The following is a 14,653-nucleotide window of genomic DNA, read 5'->3' as shown; positions in this document are numbered from 1 at the left end:
AGAAGTATACTTATTCCATATATTGTACTTGATTGAAAGTATGGATATGTAATTCTAGGTTAAAAAACATTCTCCTAGGCCAACCACACATGCTAGGGGAAAAGGGAGCTCAGATAGACAAGGGAACACCAAATAAAGGTGTTGGGAGAATCCTCCCAGGATGGGAGAAGCATGCTGAAAGTAGACTATAGACCAAACATGATCGCCACCCATTGCCTCTTTTGCAAACAACAACCCTCAATAAGAGAGAGAGAACAAAAGGAAATGCCCTGCCACAGAGGCAGGGGGGGATGGGGGGCGATGAGGGGGAAGGGATACTGGGATCCGTGGTGGTGGGAAATGGGCACTGGTGGAGGGATGGGTATTGGATCACTGTATAATTGAAACCCAAGCACAAATATTTGTAAGTCTACAACTGTACCTCATGGTGTCACACTAAAAAAAATAAATAAATAAATAGCCAGGAAAAGAAGAACTACATGAAGAAAAATAAACATTCTCGCAGAGTTGAAATGATCATATACTGGGTATGATGTTTGCCTTATGCACAGCTGATCTGGGTTTAACACTATCTGGCGTCCCATATGGTCTCCCCTAGCCTGCAGGTGTGATCCCTGACTGTGGAGCCAGGAGTAAACTCTGAGCACCTGCAAATGTAGCTCAAAAAAGCAAACAAAAATTCTCTAGAATTTAGAAGGCTCATCTTCCAACTTCTAATGTTCCTGGTCCTTGGATTGGATTTTTTTTTCCTACTGGAAGTTTCTAGGGTCTTCCCTTATTGATTATTCTGGGTACTCGATGGGCCTATTCTGGAGACACCTGTCCTTCAGATCCAAGATGTTCTTGCATTTTCCAAACGAATCTCTCCTCTTTCCCCATCTACTTTCCCCAATACCTTTCTACATTCACAAATACCTTTTAGAATGTTGCTTTTGTTTTGGGCCACACCCAGAAGTGCTTAAGGCTTATTCCTGGCACCCAGAAGTGCTCAAGGCTTATTTAGGGCTCTGTGTTCAGGAGTCATGTTTTATCTCTTCAGCCCCTAAGCTCCTAAACTTTCTGTGTTTGTTTGGTTGGGGGGTTTCAACCAATGGTGCTCAGGGCTTACTCCTGGCTTTGCACTCAGGAATCACTCTCGGGGGGCCTAAGAAGACCACCACAGGGGATGCCGTGAGCAAAGCAAACACCCTCTCCATAGTACTATTGCTCTGGACCCTCCTGACCTTTTTTAATAATGAGAAAAAACATTATTGACCATAACAAGATTTCTCTTTTCCCAACAGGTTAGTATGCACAGCCCTTAATGCTAAGGTTCCTATTCATTTGCAATTGATCTAGTTTCTAACTGAGAGAAGTAAAACTGCATGAAGTCAAGATGAGGAAATCGAAGTATTTAGGAAGGAAAAGAACTAGAACCTGTCATGGTTCTACATGGCATGCAGGGGGGAACAAACCTAGCCCAGTCTTAGCTGGCTTCAAAGTCACTTTTGGTGGTCTGAAATGCTGATAAGTCTGCCAAGGTAAAAGAAACCAAATCTTTTGGGGGGCCCTTATTGTAATTCAGAAGGATTTGGCACGTATCCATATTGACAGCACATAAATTCAAATGGGGACTCTCGAACATGGTTTCTCTGGACAACTTGGGATGGGGCCAGAGAGATAGCACAGTGGGGAGGGTACCCCACACTGTCCCCTGAGCCCTCCAGGAATGATCTCTGGCATAAAGCCAAGAGTAAACTCTGACCACAGTGAAGTCAAAAAGCAAACAGCAACAATAAAAAGGATGACCTGGGAATTGCTAGAGTATAAGTAGGGAAAAAAAGTATCTGTTTACTGTTCAATGATTTTCTTAGTAATAGGACTGAGTTCCATTTTATTTAATGTTTAGTTTAGGTGGTTTTGTAAAAATGTATCTATAACTTTACATTTTTGCTGATATGTAACTAGCATGCAAATTAACTTATTTTAAAAGCTCCATGAACATTTTGACTGAAATAAGCACCTTAGAATTCTGGTTCTAGGAGCCAGAGAGATACCACAGGGGCTAAGTCACTTGCCTGGTATGCAGCAGACACGAGTTTGTCCCAACTCCGCGTGTGGCCTCCTGAGCACTATCAGGAGTGAAGAAAGCTCTACCTAAGCACCACTGGGTGTGGCCCCCAAACCACACACACACACACACACACACACACACACTTATAGACTGCTCTTTAATTTATTTGTTTTTTTGTTTTGAGGCCACACGCTGTCGTGCTCAGGGCTTACTCCTGGCTCTGCACTCAGGAAATTACTCCTGGCGGTGCTCAGGAGACCATTTGGGATGCCAGGGATCAAACCCCAGTTGGATTCGTGCAAGGCAAGTGACCAGCCCACTGTACTATCCCTCCAGCCCCAATCACAGACTGTTCTCAGCTAATTTTTCCACCAAACAAATATAACAAGTGGTTATGACTGTTATACCACGGAACATGTGCACAGCCCCCCACTGACTGCTCCTCTGGTGTCTAGGGTTTGTTTTTGCTGTTGTTGTTGCACTTCGTGGCCGTCTTCCTCAACTTTACTTTCCAGCCTTTCTCTAAAGGCACTCATTTTTCATACGAGCATGTTCTCATGTTTCATACGAGCCAGCGCTCTTCAACATGTGGAGTTTTTTTTTTTCTTTTTGGGTCACACCCAGCGATGCTCAGGGGTTACTCCTGATTCATGCACTCAGGAATTACTCCTGGTGGTGCTCGGGGGACCATATGGGATGCTGGGAATCAAACCTGTGTTGGCCATGTTGGCTGCGTACAAGGCAAACGCCCTACCACTGTGCTATCGCTCCAGCCCCAACATGTGGAGTTTTTCAATAGCATCTTGTCCTCTTTCCATGGATGCCTTATTTTACCCTGAGTTACTCATTTATGTTTTTGTTTTCTCTCAATATTTCCTCCAAGGTGGCTTTCTTCTATTGTTCCCTGAGTACTTCCCTTTCATGTGAATCTTGGGCTGGGGGCATAGAGATAGTTCAACAAGCTTAGCACATGCTTTACATGCAGGAAGTCGGGGTTGGCTTCCCAGCACTTCACAGACCCAAGCACCATCAAGAATGACCCCCTGAGCACTGAGACAGGAGTTGTCCCTGAACATCCCTGGGTGTGACCCCAAAACTCCAATAACAGCAAAATGGCAGTGAATCTTGGGTTGACTTGTCAAAGTTCAGAAGCGTGACTTTTCCAGGAGTTTCTGTGGATATGGGAATTTCTAGGGCAGCTGAGTCACTGTCTCTGAGGTTTCTGTCTAGACTGAATCTTCAGGGGCAAGTACCAGCGAGTCTCTTGTCTTAGGATGCTCAGATGTTTTAGACATTTCTCCAAGTATCATAGGTTGCCAATGCCTGGATCACAGCAGGGAGAGAAAGTGGGAAGGGTCCCTCCCTTCAATACAGAAATTCCCGCATGGTCTCCTTCTTACAGTAGCTTTGTTCTTGCTCTGTGCCAGCTGTTCAGGTCTCTGCTGGCAGAGGAAGCTGGCTGGCTACCCATAGTTGGCAGTGGCTCTACCCACCTGATCCTGATCCTTTATTTCTCGGTTGTTTGAGGGGCTCACCTCATGGTATTCGGGTATGACCCTCATCTTGGTTCTTGGGGGTAACTCTGAAGAGTACTCAGGGGCCCAGGTGGTGCCAGGGATCAAACCTGGACCTTCAGGGACCAGAAAGATAGTACAGTGAGTAGGGCATCTGCTTTGCATGCAGCCAACTCAGGTTCAATCCCCAACATCCCATACAGTCCCCTAAGTGCCACGAGGAGTAACCCCTGAGCACCACCGGATGTGGCCCAAAAACTAGCCAATGAACAAAAACAACCAAACAAAAAAATCCATAGGCTCTTAGCATGCAAAGTATGTGTTCAGACAGGTAAATGCTTCTTATCAGAAAAAGGGGGAGAGGAGAGAAAGAGTCAGGGGGCTGGAGAGAGAGAGAGAGAGAGAGAGAGAGAGAGAGAGAGAGAGAGAGAGAGGCCTGGGGTGTTTAAATCATATTTCAACTCACCCCATTTGATTTCTGTCTGGAGGTTCCTAGTGCCAACAGTCAACCTTCTGGGGATTCTTCGATAATGAAAACTAGATTGTTTCTCAGGTTGCCTCACTTCTAACCTCAGATCCTGGGTCTAATTCTGCAATAGTGCATCAACCACATGCTCCTAAAGTTTTGCCACCCTTGACACCTCTTCCTCAATGGGGACTTGCACCATTAGAAAAGTTTTTTTTCTGTGACTTTAGTGGGCACTTAGAAACAATTCCTTTTTTTTTTTTTGGTCATCACATCTGGCGATGCACAGGGGTTCCTCCTGGCTCATGCACTCAGGAATCACTCCTGGTGGTGCTCAGGGGACCATATGGGATGCTGGAAATCGAACCCAGGTCGGCCGCGTGCAAGGCAAATGCCCTACCCGCTGTACTATCACTTCTTTTATTTTTTCTTTTTGGGTCACACCCGGCGATGCACAGGGGTTACTCCTGGCTCTGCACTCAGGAATTACTCCTGGAGGTGCTCAGGGGACCATTTCGGATGCTGGGAATCGAACCCGGGTCAGCCACGTGCAAGGCAAACACCCTACCTGCTGTGCTATTGCTCCAGCCCCTCGTTTTTTTTCTTTAAAAGTTAATTTTTGCTAGCTTGCTTTTGGACCACACCCAGCAGTGCTCAGGGATTACTCCTGTCTCTGAGTTCAGGAATCACTCTCGGAGGTGCTCAGGGATCACTCCTGGCCATTCTCAGGAATTTGTGATGTCAAGACAGAACTGGCTTGGCCAAATGCAAGACAAGCACCCCAGCTTCGATACTATGTCTCTAGACCTTTTTGTTCTTTTTACTGGGGCTGGGGAGGGGCATATGGTGGTGCTCAGTGCTTACTCCCGACTCTGCTCTCAGGGATCACTCCTGGGGGTCTCAGGAGACCATCTGGTGCCGGGATCGAACCTGGGTGAATCACATGCACGGTAAGTGCCCGCTGCACTATTGCTCCAGCCCTGTGACTTTTCCCCCCTTACTTCTCTTATTATTATTATTTTTTTAATTGCGCTGCTCCCAGTGGTGCTCAGGGGGGCCTGCAATGCTGGAGATTGAACTGGGACTCCTCCATGCACCCGAGCTGTCACTCAGGTCCCTTAACATTTTTATGTGAAGGCTAGCAATGTGGCTTAATGACAAAATGCATGTTTTACATGTATCCTGATGTGATCTGCTCCCCAACACTACACATATACCCCCAAGCACTAATTCGTTTGAAGTCAGACTATTACACCAGTAGCCAAGATTTTCTGCACCCTCATCCCCCTCCCTTCCTCACCCAACCCTCCGCACCCCCCCAACACTTCTTTCCCTTTGTGGTTATCACTGCCCAGGGCTCCCGTGATTGTGATACTCACACACACTTGACTGAGAGATGCTGGAGGCTGAGAGATGCCACTTTGTTGTGGCACTGAGAGGTTCCAAACAGCAGGGCTGGGGCGAAGGGTCACACTCAGAGTACGAGGCAACACTGAGGATCCAACTCACAGCCTCATGCTTCAACCATGGATGGAACCATCTCAGGTCCCAACCGCATTTCTTAGCTTTTTGCTTTTGTTTGCAGGGGCGTGGGGGGTGGGGAGCAGGACACACCACATGGTGCTTCTGGACTACTCCCAGTTTGTATCCAAGGGTCATTCCAGCCATACTCAGGGGACCATGTGGTGTTGGGGATCAAGCACAGGCCTCCCACATGTAGAAAGTATGCACTCACTCCTTCGAGCTTTCTCTCCATTCCCAAGTAAGATTTTCTCAAGCTTTGGGGCCAGAGAGATAGTGCAGTGGGCAGGGCAATTGCCTGCATGCACCTGACCCAGCTTTCAACCCCACATTCTATAAGATCCCCTGAGCACCACAGGAGTAATTCCTAAGTGTGATCCAGGAGTGACCCCTGAACATTGCTGAGTGTGGCCCCCCCCCCCGTTATTTTTCTTAAGTTTTGCATTACGAAGCATATTTATTGTGTTTTGTTTATTAGACCACATGCAGAGGTAGTCAGGGCTGACTCCTGGTTCTGTGCTATAGGAGCCATATGTGATGCTGGGGACGGAACTCAGGTTAGGTGCCCTACCCTCTGTACTGTGGCTCTGGACCACAAAGCGTGTCTACCTAGCTTTTGTTTGGGGGTCACATCCCATGGTGCTCGGGAGAACACGTGGTATCTGGGACTGAACCAGAGTCAAGGCGTGTGCCTTAACCTCTGTACTGTCTCTCCAGCCCCGAAGTCTCTATGACCTGCATTATCTTATTTGAACTGGATGACAATTCTAACCATGAAGATTATTTATTGATTGATTTTTGCTTTTTGGGTCACACCCAGCAATGCTCAGGGGTTACTCCTGGCCCTGTGCTCAGGAATCACTCCTGGCAGTGCTTGGGGGCATCACATGGGGTGCTGGAGATCAAACCTGGTTGGCTTTGTGCAAGGCAAATAATGCCCTCCCTGCTGGACTACCGCTCTGGCCCCTCTAACCACAAAGATTATCCTTTCTGTTTTATCAGTAAGATCAAGACAGAGAGACAGTGCAAGAGAGAGAAAGAAGAGAGAGCAAGATAGAGAAAAGAGAAAGAGAGAGAAAGAGAGAGACAGAAGAGAGAGAAGAGAGAGAGGAGAGTGCAGGTACAGAGCTTGCCTTGCACATGGCCGACCTGGGTTCAATCTGGGCAGTCTGTCTGTTCCCCCGTCACAGCCAAGATGGATCCCTGAGCACAGAAATGAGAGTAATTCCTGAGAATTACAAGGGATTGGCCCAAATTTACCCTCCCCCCCAAAAAAAAGAGGTTTGCACTTTATTTAAAGCAGGTGGATGGTATAGGAACCATGTCTAAAAGACTTTCAGAAAATTAAAATTTTAAAAAATATTAAAACTTAGGAGGCCTTGCGTTAAAAAATCCAATTTCTAGCAGCTCTTGAAAAATCAGAAGCTAGACCCCCGTGGGCCCACTTTTCTTAAACCTGGATCTGCAGCCAGCGAAGTCCCTTGTTTGTTACCATGTGATATTTCAATTTGAGAGCAGAAAGAAAGAAATCATTTTATTTGGAAGGACAAATGGAACTTATACATATGCAAAAATAAATCTGTAAGGCAAATTGGTGGGTGCTTCTCTGGGGTCCACCCAGTGCCTAATTTATCTGGACTAAACGGTTGCCTCGAGGGCTAGAATCCCAGGGAAAAGGTACAGATCCACGTGAGAATATGCATATCTGATCCCTCTCTCCCTCTCCCAAGCTGTATCAATTCCTGTAAACATTTGTTGGTGTGTGAGAGTGTAGACCAAAGTGCAGGGATAGAAGGAAAAAGAAGTCGCTAAATGTGTAAGTTTAAACTTGGCTTGACTCATCAGACTGCACCTGATGATACATTCCTGTGGGACCTCAGGTAAGTTGGGGGGAAGGTACCTTCCAAAACCCTGGAGGTTTAGGGCAGCGTTATGGCCTCCTGTGGGCTCCCAGGACACCCCAAGGGGGGCCATGGGTGGAAATGACATAAATAGAGCAGAGTTGTGGGGGCAGAGCATGAGACTTGGGGCCAACAGGTAGGACAGAGATGTGACAGAAAGGAAACAAGGTTCTTCTATGTCTGACCCTCTCTTTCTGGTGTTTGATCATTGTGTGATTGTAACCCAAACATGAAAGCTTGTAACTATCTCACAGTGATTCAATAGAATTAAAAAAAAATTTAAAAAAAAAAGGAAACAAGGTGTGAAGGGGGCAGGAAAAGGCTGAGAACTGGTTAGGGAATTATTTTTCTCTGGGAAAACTGCTTTGTGTTTCTTTGCCTGTAGCTAAACAGAAAGAAACACTAACCTCCAATTTATTTGTTCTTTTTGGTTGTTTTTTGGGGGGCCACATCTGGCAATGCTCAGGGGTTACTTCTAGCTCAGCAATCAGGAATTACTCATGGCAGTGCTCAGGCGACCATATGGGATGCTGGGGATCAAACTTGGGTCGGCTGTATGCAAGGCAAGCGTCTTCCCTGCTGTACTGTCTCTCCAGGCCCTAACCCCTCCCCTCCTCCAGTTTAACTTTAAACCATTGTCACAGAATCTTCTAGAACATCAGTCTTCCATATGGGGCTCCAGGCAGGTCACTCACTGGCAGTGCGGGGATGTCTACCTGCAGAGCCCTGGTCCCTCCATCTCTGACAGATGACCTCCTCTCTGCTGTCTTCTGACCCCGGGACAGCTTCTTACACTTGGGTGAATGTCCTAGGATGTTTTTTTGTTTGTTCGGTGTGTCTGGCATTTGAGGGATAAGAAGGTGCCCTGCTCACAACTCGAATTGGACAACAGAATTAGTTCTGCTCATTGAGAAATCTCTCAACACCCTGAACCCCCTTTACTCTTGGGGGTCCTGAAAGAAGCATTTGCTTAGCTCCTTGCAGGCCTCCAAGCCTCCTGGACAAGAGGGCGCCCTAAGGACATTAAGGCCTGTGGGTGGACAGAATTGCAGCATTGGTGGGCAGAATCCACAGAGAGTGAGGGGCTCCCTTTCCATTTGTGTACAAGCTGACTCAGTCCTGTTTTAAGCATCTGAGAGATGCTCATCTCTTAGGTCACTCGGAGATCATTCTTTATCTTTTTCTTTCTGTTTTTCTTTTTGGGTCACACCCAGTAATGCTCAGGGGTTACTCCTGGCTCTGAACTCAGAAATCACTCCTAGCAGTATGGGGGATGGGGGGTGGGGGTGGGGGGGAGAAAGACTCATGCTGGAGGGACCATATGGGCTACTGGGGACCAAACCCCAGGTCAGCAGTGTGTAAGACAAACATCCAACCCGCTCTACAATCACTCTGGGATTGGGAGCTCATTCTTGTCTCAGGACCTTATATAGTAGACCGCATTCAAGGACTAGACAGCGGGGTCTGCAAACTTGAGCCCAGGTAGGGCATTTATCTTTCTTGCTAGTTTATTTTTAGGTTTTGAGCCTCATTCAGCAACAAAACTCTATTTGATCACCAACCACACTCCTCTCTGGACTGTTCCAGCAGCAGGTTCCGCACTGCCACTGCTGAAGAGTTCCACAAAGCCTCAAATATTTACAATCAAGCCCTTTACAAAAGTCTGCCCATGGGCCAGAGCAATAGTCCAGCAGGGAGTGCATTTGCTTTGCACTCTCCCGGCCTGGGTTTGATCCCAGGCATCCCTTGAGCACTGCCAGGAGTAATTCCTGAATGCAGAGCCAGAAGTAGCCCCTGAGCATCGCTGAGTGTGGCCCCAGAAGAAAACAAAACAACAACAACAAAAAACACCTGAGCAGAGAAGTTTGGCATCCTTGTGTGAGATTCACAACACTGACAAATAACAAATCAGATGATCCACTAGCAAATGATTTGCATAATAAAGTCTCAGAGAGAGAGAGAGAGAGACAGAGAGACAGACAGACAGACAGACAGAGACAGAGGAGGCTAATTGAATAGCTCTCACCAAGGTAGGAACTGTAGGAGGCTTGGTCCTTCGAAAGGACTGTGGCCATGGAGTTGTTCCTAACTCACATTCAATATGTGACTTGGCTATTTGCACTGGTTTCAAACACACAGAGATCATCATGCCAGCCACGTACTTGAATTGGTGCCCAGAAGGACAGTTGATTGGCCCCAGCACCTAAAGGAAAGTAGCTGTAACGTGTCCACAAAAATCTCAAGGGATACTTTGCAATTCAGGCAATCTAAAGAATTTTTCAAGGGTAGTTTTGGGTCAATTTGGTTTTCTTCCCAGGGCACATGCTGAACTTTGGAGCCTAATGTTTATACAGGTTCATAACTCCACAGGGTTTAACACTGAAGGCCCGGATAAGAACGTTTCTTTGAACCATTTTGAATTTTTTTTTTTAAGTGAAGACTGCTAGGGGGCAAAGCAATAGTCAGTGGATAAGGCACTTGCCTTGCATGCGGATGCCCTGGGTTCGATCTCTGGCACCCCCTGTATGGTCTGCCAGCACTGCCAGGAGGAACTCCTCAGTGCAAACCCTGAACATCACTGGCTGTGACCAAAACCAAAAAAAGCAGACAGTCTGGGGGGGTGTACAAATCTGGGGGTGATCAAGGCAGACTGTGGCTGCAGCAAACTAAAACAGCACCTAAAATCATACAATAACATCCCATCAAAGTTTCTTTCAAGGGAAAGCTCATTAAAAACAAATAACCATAACCCTGGGGGGAAACTCCTGGAATTAATGAGCATGAGCGCTGATTGTTCTTGACCTCTGATTTGACAACAGTTTAGCTGAATCTCCTGGGCCAGCAGCTGCAGGCATCCTGCTTACAGAGGATGAGAAATTCCGCCCGGCTTCAAGCTGTGAGAGCCAGGGCTGGGGGCGAGGCACTCTGTGAGAACAACAGATGCTGAGAGAACAGAACTGTTGAGCAAGTGTCCCTTCAGTCACTGTGGAATCCGAGCCGTCGCTTGGAGGTCAGGAGCCAACGTGCCACGCCACTGTCCTCAGACACAGTCACGTTTGGAAGGGGGGATGGGATCCGTTCGTGCACGGCTGCCGGAGGGTCGGAGGTAGGAGACATTGTGCATCCAGAAACCAAGTCCACCGAAGGATGCTGCTTCAACACCGAAGTTGGCAGCTGTGACGTTGGAAGGTTGGGGAACATTCGGCGTGCGGCCCCTTCCCCAGAGTATTGTCTAATCCATGGAGAAAGACGCCAAGCACCCTTCCTTCCCAGGGCTCCAGGAAACTGGCTTTGCATCAAGTTACGACAATACATAGATACATAGAGAGCGAGGGAGTACATAGACAAGTTCCCCCAACTCAAGAAGCAGGATTCTGTGAACCCGAGATTTTAAGTCCAGGAGGAAAAGGTGGGGAGAAAAATCCCTGATTTTTTTTGTCCAGAAAAGAAAAGCACTTTTTTTTTGATCTCATGAAAACAAAAGTTCAGAATGATATGTTGACTTCCCTTAGCCTGGGTTTTCAATTCAGATGGCTCCCCAAAATACTGCCCTTGGGGACAGCAGAAGTGTCTTTGCTGGTAGCAAAGATGTTTTCAAGAGTAAAAAATAGTAGAAATAAAGAGAAGAAAAAGAAAGACAAGAAGAGAAATACAAAAGTCAACATAAAGCACACTAAAAAATTCAGTCCTGAGGCCGGAGTGTTAGTACAGCGACCTGAGTTCGATCCCGGCATCCCATATGGTTCCCTGAGCACCGCCAGGGGCAGAGCCAGGAGTAACCCCTGAGCATCACCGGGTGTGACCCAAAAAGGAAAAAAAAAATTCCGTCTCCCACCACAAACCCAGTCGATAACTCAGTCTTTCTTGTTTTCCCTCTTCCTTGCCTGCGACTTGGGCCCAGCAGGCAGCGGTTCTATTGGCCAGTTACTCCTCCATCTGGGCCCAGGCCTCCTCCGCCTTCTGGTAGTACTGGTTGGCCAGCCGACCCTTCATGGCTTCCATCGCAGCCTCTGCTGCCTGCGTGTACAAGTCACCTGAAAAGAAGCGAGTAGGAGCTTGGACAAGTGAGCTACTTCTCTGGCTAGCCGGGGGGCCCATCCCTCCTTGGGAAACAGTACCCCGAGATTTCCCTAAGATTCCCAACTTCGGCAGAATTCCCAGACCCTGTGCCAGGCTGTCTTCACCGGGGCACCTTGGAGGGGGCAGGTTGAATTTCCCTCCCCGCCCCAAGCAGAGCCCCAGCAGCCGAAAACCTCCATAACCCAACCGCTGTTATGCCCAAGGCTGCTCTCTACACACTCAGACAACCTCACCCCATGAGGGAAACTGCAGAAAAACCCAAGTAATGTGGGACCCATGGCTGAGATCTCCAAGCCCACTTGGATCAGGACTGGGCCTCCTCCCCCCTGCTCCCCAGTTTTCTAGTAGCTTGACAGTCACACCCACAAACTGCCCCCTGGCACCATGTAATCTCATCAACAGCCAAGACCCAGAGACTATAAACCAAAGCTCTGAGAAGAGAGTACCACAGAAATTTCTGGCGCATGTGGCTGCAACCCCTTATATTCTATGTTTTTAAAAACGAAATATAAGTGGAGTTCATGCCCAATGCAATCAGCTAATCAGTGGCTGAATAAATAGTAGTACTCCTACATGAAAAAAAAAAAAGAAATACACTCTTTTAATTTTAGTTCAGCTATTTTTAAAAGGCAGGTTTTTTTAGTACCCAAAGGGCTGGAGTGATAGCACAGTGGATAGGGTGTTTGCCTTGCACGCGGCTGACCTGGGTTCGATTCTTCAGTCCTTCTCGGAGAGCCCGGCAAGCTACCGAGAGTATCCCGCCCACATGGCAGAGCCTGGCAAGCTCCCTGTGGCGTATTTGATATGCCAAAAACAGTAACAACAAGTCTCACAATGGAGACTGCTCGAGCAAATTGATGTACAACGGGAAGACAGTGCTACAGTGCGTGCTACCCGAAGGCCAGCAATAAAAAGTGAGTGGCCAATACAGCTATTTCAGCTAGAAAAAAAATAGCCACTTATGTTCTTCCTAGGCTTAAAAATAGACCAGGTTAAAAAAAAATAGACCAGTTACAGCTGCTGAAAAATATGGAAGTTGTGATGAATTTGTATGTCACCTTTGTGCAGGGATCACGCAAATCTTCCCTGTGTTCCAATTTTAGTAATAGCACTGCCAAAGAGAACACTGAATTGTGCTTTTTAATTATTTTTAGTTCTAGGTCACACTTGGTAATGCTCAGGCGTTACTTCTGGCTCTGCACTCAGAAATCACTCTTGCAGAGCTCAGAGGACCACATGGAGTGTCAGGAATTGAACCTAGATTGGCTGCATGCAAAGCAAGCACCTTACCTGTTTTACTATCGCTCTAGCCCCTAATTGTACTTTTTTTTTCTTTTTGGGTCACATCCAGCATTGCATAGGGGTTACTACTCCTGGCCCCTGACTCAGGAATCACTCCTGGCGGTGCCCGAGGGACCATATGGGATGCTGGGATTCGAACCCGGGTTGGCCGTGTACAAGGCAAACTCCCTACCCGCTGTGCTATCACTCCAATTCCTGTACTTTTTTTTTTATGGTGAAATTTCTGCTCTGAAAATTTCAGCTCCAGCTGTGAGAGAGTAAAAGGGTTAGGGCACGTGCATAACTTATGGCTGACCATGGTGGGGCTGGTCCTCTCTCCCTTTCAATTCTGGCACCCTGAGCACCTCTGGGTGTGGTTCTGAATTCCCCGACAACAAAAAAAAAAGGAAAAAAAGAACTTCAACTCAGATTTTTAAATCATAAGACAATATCATCCTGGGGGCTGGAGTGATAGTGCAAGCAGGTAGGGCGTTTGCCTTGCACGCGGCCAACCCGAGTTCTATTCCCAGCATCCCATATGGTCCCCCGAGCACTGCCAGGAGTGATTCCCGAGTACAGAGCCAGGCATAACGCCTGAGCATCACCGGGTGTGACCCGAAAAGCAAAAAATAATAATAATAATAAATTTTTAAAAAGACAATATCATCCAGACATATAACCATTGAAATGCAAACCAGCTCCACCCCCATCCCCTGTACCCACTTCTCCAAAGCAAGTCAGCACCCTGTACGTATCCAGCCTGGCAAAATATGGGGCCAGTGTGACTCCCCGTTGCCAGGACTGATAGAAACTCAGCTCTCCATCCCTCTTTTGTTCGTTCTGGGGAGCCACGCACAACAGTGTTCTGGGCTTACTCCTCACTCTGTGCTCAAGGATCACTCGTGGCAGTGCTCTAGCGAACATATGGGGTCCTGGGGTTCGAACCCAGGTCAGTGCATGCAAGGCTCATGCACTCTCTGTCGTACTAGCTTTCCTGTCCCATCAGCTCTGCATCTTGTCACAGTTCCCCATGGACAGGACTAAGGTCCCTCCCTGGAGGGGTTGCCCCAGCAGGGGGAAGTCTGCCAGATCATACCTGATTTCTGGGCATCTTTCTGCAGCCCGCAGCCCCCAGTAGACAGCATTTCTGCCTCCCTGGCCAGCAGGGCGTACCGGGGCTCATCTTGCATCCCATCATACTCGCCACCTTCATCACAGTCGGTGGTCTCCAGGGCAGTGTGGTACCAATGAAGAGCTTCTCGCCAGTCCCGGGACCTTGACAGGATGCGGAGGGAGAGAGCCGGGTTACCATGGCAACAAGGCCAGCAGAAGGAAGAAGGAGGGTCAAAAGGCCACCACATTGCTCACGTAGTTCAAAACTCGTTCTTCTTTAAAGTGAAGCAAGATAGTTTTGTTGAATGAAACTTTTTAGAATTTTTTGTTTGGGGGCCACACCAAGCAATGTTCAGGGGTTGCTCCTGGCTCTGCACTCAGAAGTCACTCGTGGAGGTGCTTGGGGAACCATTTGGGATGCCAAGGATGGAACCTGGGTTGGCCAGATGCAAGGCAAGTGCCCCACCCGCTGTACTATTGCTCCAGTCCCTGAATGAAACTTATTTAAAATGGTGTCGAGGAGGGAAGGAGAGAAAGTACATGTTTAAGAGTTCAAGCATGGGCTTCTCCAGCAGAGTGGAAAAGCAGGCAAAGAGACATAGAGACAAGCAAACAAGATACGTGTTCGAACGTGGGCTCAAAGAGCAAATACGTGTATAAATCCATGATCCTCAAAACACAGAGCCAGGAGTAAGCCCTGAGCACTGTCATGTGGTTCCCCCAA

At 47.7% G+C, this 14,653-nt stretch overlaps 2 protein-coding genes and 1 non-coding gene across 3 annotated transcripts in view; all 3 read right to left on the bottom strand.

Moving 5' to 3' along the window:
• Nucleotides 1–14,653, bottom strand: part of POLR3E (RNA polymerase III subunit E) — a 282,521-nt gene that overhangs the window by 33,694 nt on the left and 234,174 nt on the right. The window lies entirely within an intron of this gene.
• The window catches only part of EEF2K (eukaryotic elongation factor 2 kinase), a 34,457-nt gene continuing 31,096 nt past the window's right edge, over nucleotides 11,293–14,653 (bottom strand). The window contains exons 16-17 of the mRNA XM_056138935.1: nucleotides 13,913–14,091; nucleotides 11,293–11,489 (exon numbers count right to left, since the gene is read on the bottom strand). Coding sequence (XP_055994910.1) covers nucleotides 11,380–11,489; nucleotides 13,913–14,091 — 289 coding nt within the window. The 3' untranslated portion in view covers nucleotides 11,293–11,379. The remainder of the gene's footprint in view (nucleotides 11,490–13,912; nucleotides 14,092–14,653) is intronic.
• LOC130046040 (U6 spliceosomal RNA) lies at nucleotides 12,559–12,660 on the bottom strand. Its single transcript, XR_008795653.1, has one exon. It is a non-coding gene; the product is annotated as a U6 spliceosomal RNA (small nuclear RNA).

Source organism: Sorex fumeus, unplaced genomic scaffold, assembly GCF_029834395.1.
Source record: "Sorex fumeus unplaced genomic scaffold, SorFum_2.1 ptg000130l, whole genome shotgun sequence".
In the NCBI taxonomy this organism is placed as follows: domain Eukaryota; kingdom Metazoa; phylum Chordata; class Mammalia; order Eulipotyphla; family Soricidae; genus Sorex; species Sorex fumeus.
The sequence above is the reverse complement of the archived record's forward strand: the minus strand, read 5'-3'. Positions and strand labels throughout refer to the sequence as shown.